Below are 14,954 nucleotides of genomic sequence, written 5' to 3' on the forward strand. Positions count from 1 at the left end.
AAAAGGCGGGCCAATCATCCACCACTCGGGCGGGAGGTGGGGGAACGGTCGGGGGGCTGAGAGGGCTGGTGGAGAGTGGTTTAAGCAGGGAGACATGGAATGTGGGGTGAATGCGAAGGGACTGAGGCAGTTTCAAACGGACAGCAACAGGGTTAATGATACTTTCTACCTCAAAAGGGCCAATGAACCTAGGAGCCAGTTTTTTGGAGACCACCTTTAAAGGAATGTCTTTAGTAGACAGCCACACCTTTTGTCCGGGGATGTACTCAGGGGCTGGATTCCTGTGTCGGTCGGCCTGACGTTTGTTGATGGCGCTGGTTCGAAGCAGTGCTTTGCGAGCATCCCTCCAAACACGTCTGCAGCGATGCATGTGTGCCTGGACAGAAGGAACAGCGAGGTCTTTTTCATCCTCAGGGAAGAGAGGTGGCTGATAGCCCAGGGAGCACTCGAATGGGGATAAACCAGTTGCTGATGACACCAAAGTGTTGTGCGCATATTCAATCCAGGGAAGATGCGTTGACCAGGTGGAGGGGTTGTGGGAGGAGAGGCAGCGGAGAGCGGCTTCCAACTCCTGGTTAGTCCTTTCAGTTTGTCCGTTGGACTGGGGGTGGAAACCAGAGGAAAGGCTGACAGTGGCACCTAGGGAAGTACAGAAGGCTTTCCAGACTTGTGAAGTGAATTGTGGACCTCGGTCAGAAACTATGTCAGAAGGAATGCCATGGAGTCTGAATATTTGTGAAACCAGGGTGTCAGCAGTTTCACGGGCGGAGGGGAGTTTAGGAAGGGGAATGAAGTGGGCAGATTTGGAAAAGCGATCGACAACAGTGAAGATGGTGGTATAGCCGTTGGAGGGAGGTAATCCTGTTACAAAGTCTATGGCGATGTGAGACCATGGGCGATGAGGGACAGAAAGGGGTAGTAGTTCTCCAGCAGGGGACCGATGGGAGGGCTTGTTTCTGGAACAGTTGGTGCATGCGGCAATGTAGTCCCGGGTGTCTGTTTCCAGAGTAGGCCACCAGAAATGGCTGCGAAGGAGAGAGAGAGTCCTTTTGATCCCGGGGTGACAAAACAGCTTGGAGTCATGCCCCCACTGGAGGACAGAGGAGCGGACATACTGGGGAACATAATGCTTGCCGGGGGGACCAGTGCCAGGGTCAGGTTCATCCACCAGAGCAGAACGCAACTCAGTTTCAAATGGCCATGTCAAGGCTCCTATCACGCAGGAAGTCGGCAAAATGGACTCGGGAGTGGAAGGACTGGGATCTGTGTCAAATTGGCGGGACAGAGCGTCTGGTTTGACATTTTTTGAGCCTGGGCGATAAGTGATAGTGAATCTGAAGCGACCAAAGAACAGCGCCCACCGGGCCTGTCGAGAGTTTAACCTCTTAGCCGACTGCAGGTATGCTAAATTCTTATGGTCTGTCCACACCACAAAAGGTAGCTCAGCCCCCTCCAACCAGTATCGCCACTCCTCCAAAGCCAACTTCACTGCCAGGAGTTCTCTGTTGCCTACATCATAGTTGCGTTCTGCCGGGGAGAGGCGACGGGAGAAGAAGGCACAGGGATGCAGTTTCTGGTCGGTGGAGGTCCTTTGGGAGAGGACGGCCCCCACGCCCACATTGGAGGCGTCCACTTCCACAATGAACTGGAGAGCATGGTCAGGTTGGGTTAAGATTGGTGCGGAGGTGAACCGCCTCTTGAGCTGGGTGAACGCCTGCTCAGCCTCGGATGTCCACTGAAAAGGGATAGATGTGGAAGTGAGACTGGTTAATGGGGCTGCAATAGTGCTGTAGTTACGAATGAATCGGCGGTAGAAATTGGCAAACCCCAAGAAGCGCTGAAGTTGTTTTCTGTCAGCAGGGGTAGGCCAATCCACCACCGCTTGAACCTTGCTGGGGTCTGCTTGAACCTGGCCCTGCTTGATGATGAAGCCCAGGAATGAAACGGTGTCTGCATGGAACTCACACTTCTCCGCTTTTATGTAGAGACGGTTCTCCAGGAGTCTCTGTAGGACCAGGCGGACGTGTTCACGGTGCTCGAGGGGATCTTTGGAAAAGATTAGAATATCGTCCAGGTAGACAAAGACAAAACGGTTCAGGAAGTCCCTTAATACATCGTTTACTAGGCCTTGAAAAATGGCTGGAGCATTGGTAAGCCCGAATGGCATGACTAGATATTCAAAATGGCCGAGAGGGGTGTTGAATGCAGTCTTCCATTCATCCCCCTCTCGGATTCTTACCAGGTGGTAGGCGTTGCGGAGATCTAGTTTAGTGAAGATGGTGGAGCCGTGCAGACACTCGAAGGCTGAGGAGATGAGGGGTAGCGGGTATTTATTTTTGACGGTGATGTTGTTGAGCTCCTTGTAATCGATGCAGGGTCTGAGAGTTTTATCCTTCTTTTCCACAAAGAAGAATCCGGCTCCCAGGGGAGAGGAGGATGGACGGATTAATCCAGTTTGGAGAGAGTCTTGGATGTAACTCTCCATAGCCTCCCGCTCTGGCTTCGACATATTGTATAGGCGTCCAGAGGGGAGGGTGGCGCCAGGGGTCAGGTCTATGGCACAGTCATAAGGTCTGTGAGGTGGAAGAGACAAAGCCTTACTCTTGCTGAACACCTCCCCGAGGTCATGATACTCGGGGGGCACGGAGGATAGGTCTGGCGGATCTGAGGTTGCAGGTGAGAGGAGCTTCCCTGGGGGTGGTAAAGCAGAGCGTAAGCAGAACTTATGACAGTGGAGAGACCAATTTATTATCTTACCAGCTGCCCAGTCTATGTGAGGGTTGTGTGTTTTGAGCCATGGGTGTCCCAGGACCAGAGGGGTTTGGGGTGCGGAGAAAACCAGAAAACGGATCTTTTCATGGTGGTTTCCAGAGAGTACTAGGTGAAGCGGTTCTGTCTGGTGTGTGATCTTAGCCAGGTATTTGCCATTTAAGGCGCAGACGGGAATGGATCCAGGGAGAGGCTCCACCTTAATGCCTGCTTGACGAATGAACTCTGAGTCTAGGAAGTTCTGTTCAGCCCCCGAATCGACCAGAGCCCAGAGGGGAAGGGGGTGATGGAGCTGCAGGGAAGCTGGGAGCAGTAGTCTAGGGAGATTTTGGGGAATAGAAGCAGATTGGCCCACCAGACTCCCTATTTGTACTGGTAGGCTGCTGAGTTTGGGCGAATTGGACAGGAGGAAATGAGGTGACCAGCTTTGCCACAGTAAAGGCACTCACCAGCCCGGATGCGACGCTGGCGTTCCTCAGGAGTTAACCGGGTACGACCCAGCTGCATGGGTTCCTCAGCAGGTATGACAGGTGGCTGAGCAGAGGAAGTGGTGAAGGATGGAGAAGAGCCCGACCCAGATTTGTGATGCTCCGGCGCGGGGTGGAGCCGTAATGGCGGCCTGGTGGTGCGCTCACGTTTCCTCTCTCTTTGTCTGGAATCTAAGCGGATGGTTAGTGTAACAAGATCGTTAAACGATACTGGCTCGTCCCTAGCTGCCAGATCGTCTTTTAGCTGCTCACATAAGCCGTTGATGTAGCCGGCTCGGAGCGCCGCCTCGTTCCAGCCAGCTTCTGCTGCCAGAGTGCGGAACTCGATTGCGTAATCGGCGGCGAATCGGGAACCCTGCCGGAGATTAAGGAGTCTTTTGGAGGCGTTAGCAGGAGCATTAGGAAGAGCAAAAACCAGTTTGAATTCTGCCAGGAAATGTGAGTATGAATACCTGCTCGCCCCCGCCTCACCCAGAAAGGATTCTGCCCACGCCAGTGCTCTACCTCGGAGAAGACCGGTGAAGTAAGCGATCCGGCTCATATCCGAGTAATAGGTGTTCGGCTGCATGTCGAAAAACTGGCGACATTGAAGCAGGAAGCCCTTACTCTTGTCAGGATCTCCATGAAACAACTCGGGTGTGGGAACTGGCACATCCACCAGAGCAGGGTTGGTGGGAGCGGGAACCGTGCCGCCGGTTGCCGAGGGCGGTGACGGGGAAGCGATCCGCTCGGCGAGGGAGCTCAGGATGTGGCTGATCTGAGTCACCTGTTGTCCGAGGGCATGTTGCTGTTCTTGAAGGTCCTGGAGTATCTGGTGATGGCGGCCAATGATTACTCCCTGGGAGGAGACCGCCTGCGGGAGTTTCTCCGCGTCCGCTGGGTCCATGTTGTGGCCAGTTCGTTCTGTTAGGACTGAGTTCCTTAATCAGGCCTGGACCCAAAAGCAGACAGGCGAGGGGAAATGGGTGACAAAAAGGTTTATTGTTAGCCTTTTCAGTTCAGTTAACACAAGAGATCAAGTGGAATATGCAGGGCGGTGAAGGGGTTCCTGGGCGGCGTGGCAGAGCAAGCTGGAGCAGCGAGAATCGTGGTGAGGGTATCCAGCCGGTGGAACTGGGGAAGAGGAGAGCACACAGGTTAGAGGGGATCCGGAAAGCAGAGTTCAAAAGGTAAGTAATTTCCAAGATACGCTCACGAGGAGAAAAGCACAGTCTAGTCACCGGGGAACATGACGGAACGAACTGGCGAGGAAGAGCTGGAATGCTGAGCCTCTTATACTTTCCTACGAAGACTGATTGCACTCAGGTGTGTCCAATCAGCCCGAGCAGGAGGCAGGAGTGGGGAGGAACCGCCCTGGAATCCTGGAACTAAAAAACACACCAAACCACACCCACACACAGAGAACAAAAGGAGAAAACAGAAAAGAAGGAAAAAAAACACAAACCCCAGGGCAGCAGAGCTGCCACATAACACAGAAACACACAGTGAGGCTGAGGTGATGGCTGTCCATGGCCATTTCTGGAGGTTTTCTTATGCCATGCCCCCCTAGCTTTCTGTTCGTGCTGCAAGGTAATAAGATGGTGGGGGGGGGGATATTTCCATAGACAGCTTTTGTACTCCTGGCCTCTTCTGTCAGATTCTTCCTCCATCTTTGGGTTAGAGCCAGGAAGGTTAGAGAAGCGGAAGCTTAAATTCTGAGACTGGCATGGAAAATGTAGGTGGGGAAGACTGAATAAATGGCTTTCTTCCTTCCTGTGCTACTTGAGATAAACAGTAGTGACAGTGGGAGACTATAAGACTTTATGTGCAAATGCTCATATCTCTGATATTAGTTGGCATCTCTCTTCATAAATAAAATTTTGGAATATGCTGCTTCATATATAAAGGTTAATTCTGAGTGTGTTGCATAGTAGCTGCTGAATAGGAGCATATGTATTTTGTTAAAACAGTCTTTTCTGCTTTACCTTTTTTAACAAAACACCTCTATGTTGATTCTCCCTCTCAGATTTTCAGTTTCATGCAGTTCTGCAAAAACATTGCATGAACTGAAATGCAAGCTGCGCACTTTGTTTCCTCGTGATATTAGAGCAGTTTTCTGCTCCAGCATTATTGTAGCAGTCGAGGTCATTGTCAATGTACAGTATCTGCTGGTCTTAGTCTTAAACAGCATATCTTTCCTCACCTGCCTCCTCCCCTTGCCTCTCAAGGCCATGACGATGGATGAGTCACGCCAACAAAAGAGCCTTTTAGACCTCCTGTTTGCAATATGCCTGTCTATCTTCCAGTTTGTCTAGTGTCTGTCAGTCTGCCTGTCTGCCTCCCAGCTTTCTTTCTCCTTGTCTACTTACGGCTTCTTACAGCCTCTCTGTCTACAGGTTTTTTCTATGCCTGCCAGCCTTCACCCTGTTCCACTAATTACGCATCTCCTTGTCTTCTAACCTGTCTGCCTGCCTGCCTGCCTGCCTGTCAGTACATCCACATGCTTCTCCTCGTGCTTAGTCAACAACACATTGAGCAACTCTGTACGATGTTCACGTATAAAATAAAAGCAACAAATAATTAAAAGAAATTTAAGAAGTAGTTAATTTAAGAAGTTAATTTAATGCTGAAACAGTATTTAAAGGTCATAAACATCACTTTTTTTATCAAAGACATACAACACTTCTTCTTCTAGATCTCAGTGGTGTATTATCGTCATTCCTACTTACTATGCACAGCAGCACAGGTCTCGCATTCAGAGTCTGGAGTGGCCTGGCCTGGTCTACTCTGCTGTGGCCGACAGCACAAGCTGTGTGTGTGTGTGTTTTGTTGGTTGGTTGGCCAATAGAGCCACTTCATCTCTTTCCCCTTTGGAGCAGCTTGTTAAACAGCCTCCACTTCCCCTGACCAGAAGTAGAGCTCTCCTCTAAAAGTTATCTCGTACTGTATGTGCAGCTGCGTGTGGTTTAAGTTTCTATGCATATGTGGGTGTATGTGTGTGTCTCTTCTAGTTCAGTGCTTTGGCTCTGTGGCAGAAACTGTTGGCAAAAACAGTTGTGTATAAGCCCACAGGAAATCACACAATAGGTGTACAGACTCAATTACAAAACCTTAGTTAAAGAATTGACTCTTTTTCTTTTTGGCCTCTAGGCTGCACTGGATGGAACTAAGGTAAAATTGCTGTTTACTCTAGTAAATAACATCAATTACTTGAAAATGCTGCAAGAAGTGTAACTTGATGAGAGTTACACTTGATGAGTGAGAACAGTTCTTAGTTCAGGTTGGTTCTTACAAATCTGTAAGTTGATCTACGGTATTTCTGAATATATAGGGTTACAATTTTTGGTTAACAGCTGCCAGATCTTGGTGGCCTGTAGATAAGAAAAAATATGTTTGTTTTCTCTTAGATTTCAGTAAAACAACAAATTGATGCTTACCAGTGAATCTTAAAGGATAGAAGTAGCCAATAAACAGCGACGAAGTCACCTAATTTGGCCTAGATGTAGTAATATTTTAATATTTTAAATATATAAAGTGCTTTTGTCAGAGTCATCAGAGTCGTACTGTGGACTGTATGAGTATTGTTCTACACTCCCTCCAAAATCATATGTCTAAATACCACTGAACCTCAGTTTGTGAAAAGTAGTGATATGCAGCATGAGTATGTTTTAACTGGACGACTCCCACGTGTAAATCTGCACGCTGATGGTGAAAGCTTGGAATCTTGTGCATGTGCACTCGATTTAATAATGGGAGAAAGGTATAATTGCAGTGTTTCAGGGTGGTTCCCTTTTCGATTGAGGGTAGTGTTAGAGGCAACCACTTCCTGTAGGCTGAAGGGTTGACCTTACAGAGCTATAATAATAACACACACTCTGCTGCTCTGGGTGGTGTTCCTCTTGTTGTGAGTTTGTTTTCACTTCTTGGGACCCTTTCTAATGTTAGCGTCCCACTTGTCCAAGATTATCCTGAACCATAACTCTTTCCAGACCAGAGAGACATTATTTGGAACTATTGAGTCTCATAGATGCACTAGAAACTGAATTGTGTTTTTTTTTATAGTTGCTTTCCAGAGATTTCGAATGACTTATGCTGGTCAGGGTACTGTTGTTCTTCAGTCTTCATGTAGGTTTTTTTAGGTTTGGCAGTGTCCTGTCCTGTTTGGCTTCATGTCCTTTGGCTTTTCCTAGAATTACATTACTGTGTCTTGAGAGGAGACCACAAATTACATTAGCACTTGTGCTAGCATCCCTCTGAACGGAAGCTATTAAGTCATTAAACAGTCTGTACCACACGCTCTGTTATATTCTCCTCTGTTAATTAAACCCTGTCATGTGTATTCATGTATTCTTTCACATTCATATCATCCAGTCAGATCTAGGTCCTGCCGTACTCTGAATGTGGAATACTCATTTATTTAGTTATTGGTATTTCTAAATAAGAATTATAGATATTTGTGTTTGTTTGGACTGTAGTATGGACATGAAAATATTAAATCTTGTAATGATCTTAACATTTAAGATACATTATTCTAATTTGTATTATTGGTGTCTGTTATTCCCACCCTCAATAGCTTAATATGAAAAAATATGTAGATGTACATTTTGTTGAGAGCTGTTCTTAAGAGCAGATATGTTGTATGGTAAGAAGGCATGCGACTACATGTTTACATGTTTTCTGTATTTCTACAGCTGCCATGTGCACACTGACACGTCCAAGTACACACAGAATACTCTGTCATTAGCGCAGCTGTAAACCTGTCAGCGCATGCTTGGGGGCACTACTGGATATAAAACAGTGAAACAGTCCTTAAAGAAGAAAAAGATGGATGAGATATATAGAAACATGTTTGCTGAAGACATTAAGTTTAGTCTGAAACAAGATGGTAACGTAAAAAAATGAGCTTCTGACAAACGGGATTAAATACAGCCTGCTCAAATGAAAGTGCAACTTAAAAACAGACAAGACTCAGAATCTTAAAAATAGGTTTAAGTTGTTGCGTTGTTGGTGCCTGAAGTATAAGAAGAAGCCAGCATGATACAGGCTGTTAAAAGATGATGAGGAAAAGCTGACCACCTTAGCTAGCAGCATTATGGGGGATCATTTTATACAACCACCTTTTGACATTGAATCAACAGGTATCACTAAACAGGGCCTCAAACTTAAGAAGAGTTTGCTTCTGAATGGCATCAGACACAAAATAAGTAACTTATCATAGGAAGTGAAGCAGTTGGAAGAACCTGAAGTGTGGAAACCTCAGATTCAGTTACTGCCAAAATTGACAGACTTTGAAGGTTGATCCAGACGAGACAATGTCAGACTCCATGGAGTAGTAAGAGGAGTGGGAGGAACTCAGTGCCGGTTAATCTGTGTCAGTTGAAGGAAGAGTTAAAGCTCTATCCCTCCATTACTTTATGGGCTGAGAGAGTACACTGTGTTCTCGTACTGAGACCTCTGACAGATGCCTCACCAAGATCAGAAGGAGGAAAACTGTCAAGCCACAGAATGAGAGAAGAAATCTTCAGTTGGGCTTCAAATAAATGAAATCTTCAGTTCTTTGGTGGTGAAAATAGAAGTAGATCTCATGGGGAGTAAGTATCTGTGTGTGTGCATTAGTCTGCAAATTTTCTTTGTATCTGTACTATACAACATAATGAGCCAAAAGCAAACAACACATACGTACTCATGAGCTCTAGGGCTGTCACCTTTTCCAAAAATCTTTCGAACAAATTTTAAATGACACGCAATTTATTTGAAAACATCTGAATGCAGTGGAATCTGCTGGATCTCAAGGCTAAGGCTGTTGTTATTATAGACTGCGGATTCTTAATTTGGATAGGTCATTACAATTTGAATATTAACTTATTCCCCCACGTTGGGACAAATGTTCGAAGTTTAAATGAAAAGTGGCAGCCCTAACAGGCACCAACAGAAACAGTTGCTGGTGCTTTGTTGCTCTTAACAAAAGTTAGAGCAACAAAGAGCAAAAGTATTTTTCAGTGGTCATTTATTTCCTTGCTCAAGACTGCAGTCTTCTAGTTTATAACTGGTATTTCTGTGTGTTCAGCTTGTGAGATATGTTGCACTGGCACATCACCATAAGAAAAATGGTGTTAACCTTAAGATAAAAAGAAGATAGTCATCCAGTACCTTGAACAGTGACCTTGAACAACTTGCTAACTGAAATGTCTGTTTTTGATAAGATTTTTTTCACAAAAGAAAAAAATGTTTAAGAGAGGGCAAATGTTTTCTCCCTGTTTTCTGTCTTCAGTTCCACACTCCTGAGCATCTAGTGTCCATGAATATTCAGTTCTGTTTCTTAACACGTGCGCATGTCTCTGCGTATGCTCTTAAAATTACCTTTGTGTCTATAAGGACCAGCCTTTGATTATGAGGTTGTGAGTGCAGTGGAACATTTATTTCAACCGTGACAGTAGCTGTTTTTGGGAAGGAAGGCTGAATATGTTTGCAGGATCAATGAGAAGGTATCTCTGGGTGAGACTCCTCATGGCCAACAGGCCTCTTCAGATCAATATCCCATTTTGGCTGCAGCCATGCTGCTGCAAAAATTAGTGTAGTAAAGAAATATCTCAAATCAAGGAATCCAATGCATACACTTTCAGTGCAGGAACACCTTGCATGTTAAGTGTGTAACTGGAATTTAGTATTGCATTACCATTTTCTATGGTCTTATGTGGCTCTTTGTGAAGTCAGAGTGACATGCATAATGTATTTTTATTTTTAAAAGTATACACATGTCTGTAATTTTTTATTAATTTGCTACGATGATGTAATTTGTCTTTAATTCATGAGTGGAGTCAGTGGTGTTGAATTTGAGTAACAAACGCAGATCAAGGACAGGAGCATGATACCTTGTGTGTTTAAGTGTGTGTGTGTTTTCACGTGTGTGGGTTAGTGCAAGGTAGCATCAGGTTCCTGCTGTGAGCCTTAGTGTGCATCTGCATGTGGTATGAGGAAGAGATAGGCTGGTCATGAGATAATGTGATGAGCTCACAACCAGACAAGGACGAGGAAGAATGAGAGTCAAGGAATTATCAGAGACGAAATGGAGGGGGACAACTGGGCTTTCATCTGGGGTAAGAATGAGACAGGAGCATTTCAGATTAGGTTGTACGGCGTAATTTTACAGGACATATCTGCACATTTGTGGTGAGCGCATGTTTCACAGAAAATGAAGGTCACAATTAGAGCTGTAACAGAAGATTAACTGAAAACTGTCTGAAGACATAGCCTTGGACTGAGGGACAGTAGGATGAGCATTTTCACTATTTTCTGACATTTCACAGACCAAACCACTAGTCTTGATCATAAGCAGTTTTCATGTGGTCAAAACACAGCCACACGTTTGCTTGAACAATACACTTGCCATTTGCATTGTTGGTCATTGAGCTGCTTCCTTAGAGTAGCAGGAGGTCTGTTGCCTTGTTCGAGGACAAGCTGGCATGTAGATGTGGAGGAACAGGAGGGAATCTCTAGGTTTCCAAGTGAACCTAGAGATTAAAACTGACAATCAAATGGCTAATGAGTACATCAGAGATCAGTCCATTATGCTCTTTGTAGCATAGTGGACTGACATTTTGCATATTATTAGCTGTGTGATCTACAGTAGGTTCCTCTGTGCTCCATGGCCATGGTCTAAGCTATGCTTATTAAATTCTTGGCGCATTGATTTTTGCAGTGCTAATGAATTTTCCATTCCTAAAACAGGCCGAGAGGATTCCAAGGCTGTCAGTCCATCTGTGATGACCATGGACACATTTTTAGCTCTGAAAGACAGTGTTTGCCATCACATTGACTCAGCCAGTCACTCAATAATACATAAAAACGTTGCCTTTAATCTCTTGGATGATAGATGGCGAACAGTTTCCCCCACCTACCCTTTAACCCACCCACAGTCACCACCTTTTGGTCATGCCTTTGGTGTCTCTTCATCCAAGAATTCACCTTTTTTTTTTCCTCTTCTTTCTCCTCAGGATTGAAAAAACGTACCAGGAAGGCCTTTGGGATACGGAAGAAAGAGAAAGACAATGACTCTACGTAAGTCCTGATTCTCCTTACGGATGTGCGATCCAAACGCAGAGCATATTAGTCATTTCACTGATGAAAGTGTGCTCTGCCGTGGAGCAGAGATCTGGCTGAAACCTCAGAACTGGAATTAGTTATTTTAAGAAATAAAATTGATATATGCAGCAGGTCATGCTTATAAATGCAGCAGAATGAAAGGATTAGAATAAGTGACAACAATTACAGGATTAGTATAAGTGTAGTTCCTGTGCAGTTCCTGTAAAAAAGAGGTTAGGCAGCTGCTTCGATTAACTTTGCACAATCTAAGAGGCTATAGCAGTCATTGTATTATTCGTGTATTGCATTGTATTGTGCTGATGGATTAGTTAAACTGCTAGTATGAGTCCTACAGGACATGTTACGATGGATCTCCTAAATAATGTGTCAATATCTAATGTATCCGATACTCTTGATATTGGTTGTTTGCATATAGCTGGTGTTATTTCTGTCATACCGTGGCAGAAATTTAGCCTGATAAATCCTTGTAAGATTAATTCTTACAAAGATTTATTTTGTTTAGCCAATTTCTAACTGTGCATAAGACACTTAGATGTACTGTAAAAGGTGGGAGTTGGTTTGTGAGTGAATGAAGCGTGTGAATATGGTTGTGTGAAAAGGTTTTTTCCTTGAATGCCCCAATATTTCGACTAATTAGCAAAGCACTTGATTTCAAAACGAAGAGCTTGCATGTTAAATGACTTTTATTCTCTCCTCTCATTTTTTCCTTCTTCTTTGATTTCTCACAGGGGGTCCCCAGACAGAGACGGGGGTGTAAGTAACACAAAATATTTATCAGTCATTTTATTCATTTGTAAATTAGTCTTCATTATAGTCATATATCACTGGCGAAACTCACGTCTGGTGATTGTGAGGTACATTATTTGTCTTTTTGTGTTCTTTTTACTTGCCAGGAACCCCAAGAAGTTGAATCGGTACTGATCTCAGCTCTCGTCCTCTAGAGTAGTAATAGTAGGGTAGTGTAGTGTGTAGAGCTTAGATTTTTTATAGACGCCACAGTACATTCTTCAGCTCATTAGTCAGCTGCCGATATTGCTGTTTCAGCTAGCTTTACATTAGCAGACTCTGTTAGGAGGGACTGAGGGGCAACAGAATATTCCCTAGTGAGATTTGAGGTAGTCTGAAGGGAGCTAAATCTTGAAATATCGTAAAGCGCTATGGGACTATTAATAATCATCAACATCATCAGGAGATCATTAGTAACCAAGCAGAGTTTCATTTACGTTTGCAAAAAAAAAAAAAACGAATACATTTTTCAAAAATGGTTTTTAATTTGATGACCTTGTGAACAAGAAACAGGACAAAACAGACAACACGTAAGGGCATGTAAGAGGAAAGTAGGAAAGTGTGGGACAGCCTCAGATGACATGACTGTAGGGCTGAATTAGTTGCACCATAGTTCCACTGTACAGTAGCTAACAAAGAAACACATCCAGTGATAGCACAGGAGTTCAGAATAAACTGTGCCTCCAGTGTCTGGTGGATTTTTAATCATGCTATCTCTCTCTTCTCAGTCTCAGAAGAAGAGCAACGGGGCCCCAAATGGCTTCTATGGAGATATTGACTGGGACAGATATGTAAGTAAAAACCCAAATGTGGACTTTTTGTTTTATACTGATTTGATCTGGTGATTCAGCTGATTCAGTCAAAATAAACTTTTTTTTTATTGTATATCAGTGGTGATGAAATCAGCTATTACATATAGTAAATCAAGTTAAGGGTTTAACTGTTATCAACATTTTACTGCTTACATTGTAGGTTAAGATTATAACTGTCAATATCAGTATGGTCATGTTTCATTTAGCAGAAAACCTAGCATTAGCTAAGACTGGAAATCTTAGGATTTATTGTTTGAAAATGATAATTGGAACTTTAACTGTAGCTCAGTGAACCTATGGTGCTGTTTCTTTAGTAGCATTTTATTGTCAAGCTACTAATATCACAGCATTCACAGTATACAGGCATTTGAAGAGATTTACATTGACACACTGTTTGTGTTTCAGAACTCTCCTGAGGTGGATGATGAGGGCTACAGCATCAGACCTGATGAGGACCCAGAAGTGGGAGATATCCTTAGCTATACTTGATTTAGCGTTTGGCAGAATGAGTTTTCGTTATTTTTCTCTGCCAAATCGCTTTGGCTTACTAAAAATGGATTGCTTCCATTGTTAGTATGAGATCTGTTAGGTTCTTGCAAAATCAAATGTTTTGTTTTTTACTGAGAAATCCACACAAAAAATAATCCTGCCACTTGACGCACAATGATGATGTATCTGCATCAACTGCTTAGCAAAGTGTAAAAACATCCAATTACCGAAGATCTAAATAAAGTTAATAAGGCGCAGTATATAACATTGTCACAGAAGAATGAGTCATTGACGCACCAGACGTGAGCAGAGAAGTGAGGAAAAGGCCCACAACCACTAAATAGCACTGAGCAGAGTTGATGCTCAGTTTTCTTCTTTTCACTGCTGGTAATGAATTCTGAATATGCGCTTTGCAGTTACCTCCTCAGCACACTGGACACTTGATCAGATTTAGAGGGACATGTCTTGTCAAGCCTGCGTGCACCAAATTTAAGCAAAGTATTTGTTTTAGGTCCTGGCCATAAATGCCATGCCTGTCAGTTAATTTACCAATAATATTTGCAAGATCTTGGTTGGTGTTATCTTTATAAGCTGTGGAGAGAGATTATATTTGTTTACAGGGCAGTAACTCAATAAAATTATGTGAATTGTAATTATGAACCATAATAATTAGGAACAGACAAGGCAGTATGCTTAGTGAGTAGTTGTCGTTTTTCCTTTTTATTTAAGTCAGTCAAGCTATTGAGGTACCAAGGTAGTGAGTCTAGTTTCACCACAGATGTGGTTCTGAGTTTGGGAGCCCCAACACAATCACATAATTGTCTTTATAATATGCAAGTCAAATCTTAAATAAATCCTGGACTGTCTGAGGAAGGGAACTTTGCTTTCCTTGACGCTGTGCTCCCACCTACCACTAAGAAGGCCCACTTCTTCTCCTCTGATGAGTCAGAAGAGGAGGAGGACCACAGGAAAAAATTCAAAATCAAGATCAAGCCGCTGCCAGCCGACCTCGTCGTAGCGGCACCCTCGGTCGACGAGCTCAAAGCCTCCATAGGCAACATAGCTCTGTCCCCGTCTCCTATGGTGAGTAGCTCTAACGTCACTGCCCTCTCACTGCTGGGTTTCACTCTCAGAGGGCTTTGTACAAGTATTGAGATGGTTATAATGTGCATGTGCAAATCACTCTTGCTTCCTATCTATTTTTATGTGCACAGATATGGCTGTGCATGTGTGTTGTTCGAGTTTTGTCTTTGACGTGCAATAGCTTCAACTTGTCTTACATACTGATGATTTTTTCCCCACTGAGATGCTGTGTGATTTGTGTTGTTGCATCTACTGATCTACTGTCTTTCTCTACAATATGTATTCTGCTTTATCCCACTGTTTTGGGAATCTAAATAGGTCACTGCTTCATTTTTCCTGGGTCTCTACATAACAACAGAACTAGCTTGTTTTAATGAGCCAGTTTGTAAGAGTATGTAATGTCTCTGGTTTGAACCCTAGACTAAAATCGCAAACCATTTCCCTG

At 44.0% G+C, this 14,954-nt stretch overlaps 1 protein-coding gene across 4 annotated transcripts in view; it reads left to right on the top strand.

Moving 5' to 3' along the window:
- sgip1a (SH3GL interacting endocytic adaptor 1a) overlaps positions 1-14,954 on the top strand; it is a 63,049-nt gene that overhangs the window by 24,384 nt on the left and 23,711 nt on the right. For 2 of the 4 annotated variants that reach the window (XM_041040126.1, XM_041040127.1), the window contains exons 1-6: positions 10,293-10,333; positions 11,231-11,294; positions 12,068-12,092; positions 12,854-12,916; positions 13,343-13,406; positions 14,334-14,509. In XM_041040126.1, coding sequence (XP_040896060.1) covers positions 10,303-10,333; positions 11,231-11,294; positions 12,068-12,092; positions 12,854-12,916; positions 13,343-13,406; positions 14,334-14,509 — 423 coding nt within the window. In that variant the 5' untranslated portion in view covers positions 10,293-10,302. Of the gene's footprint in view, positions 1-10,276; positions 10,334-11,230; positions 11,295-12,067; positions 12,093-12,853; positions 12,917-13,342; positions 13,407-14,333; positions 14,510-14,954 lie in introns of those variants that run through there. The other 2 variants (XM_041040124.1, XM_041040128.1) reach the window with 2 other exon arrangements.

Source organism: Toxotes jaculatrix, chromosome 6, assembly GCF_017976425.1.
Source record: "Toxotes jaculatrix isolate fToxJac2 chromosome 6, fToxJac2.pri, whole genome shotgun sequence".
Taxonomy (NCBI): domain Eukaryota; kingdom Metazoa; phylum Chordata; class Actinopteri; family Toxotidae; genus Toxotes; species Toxotes jaculatrix.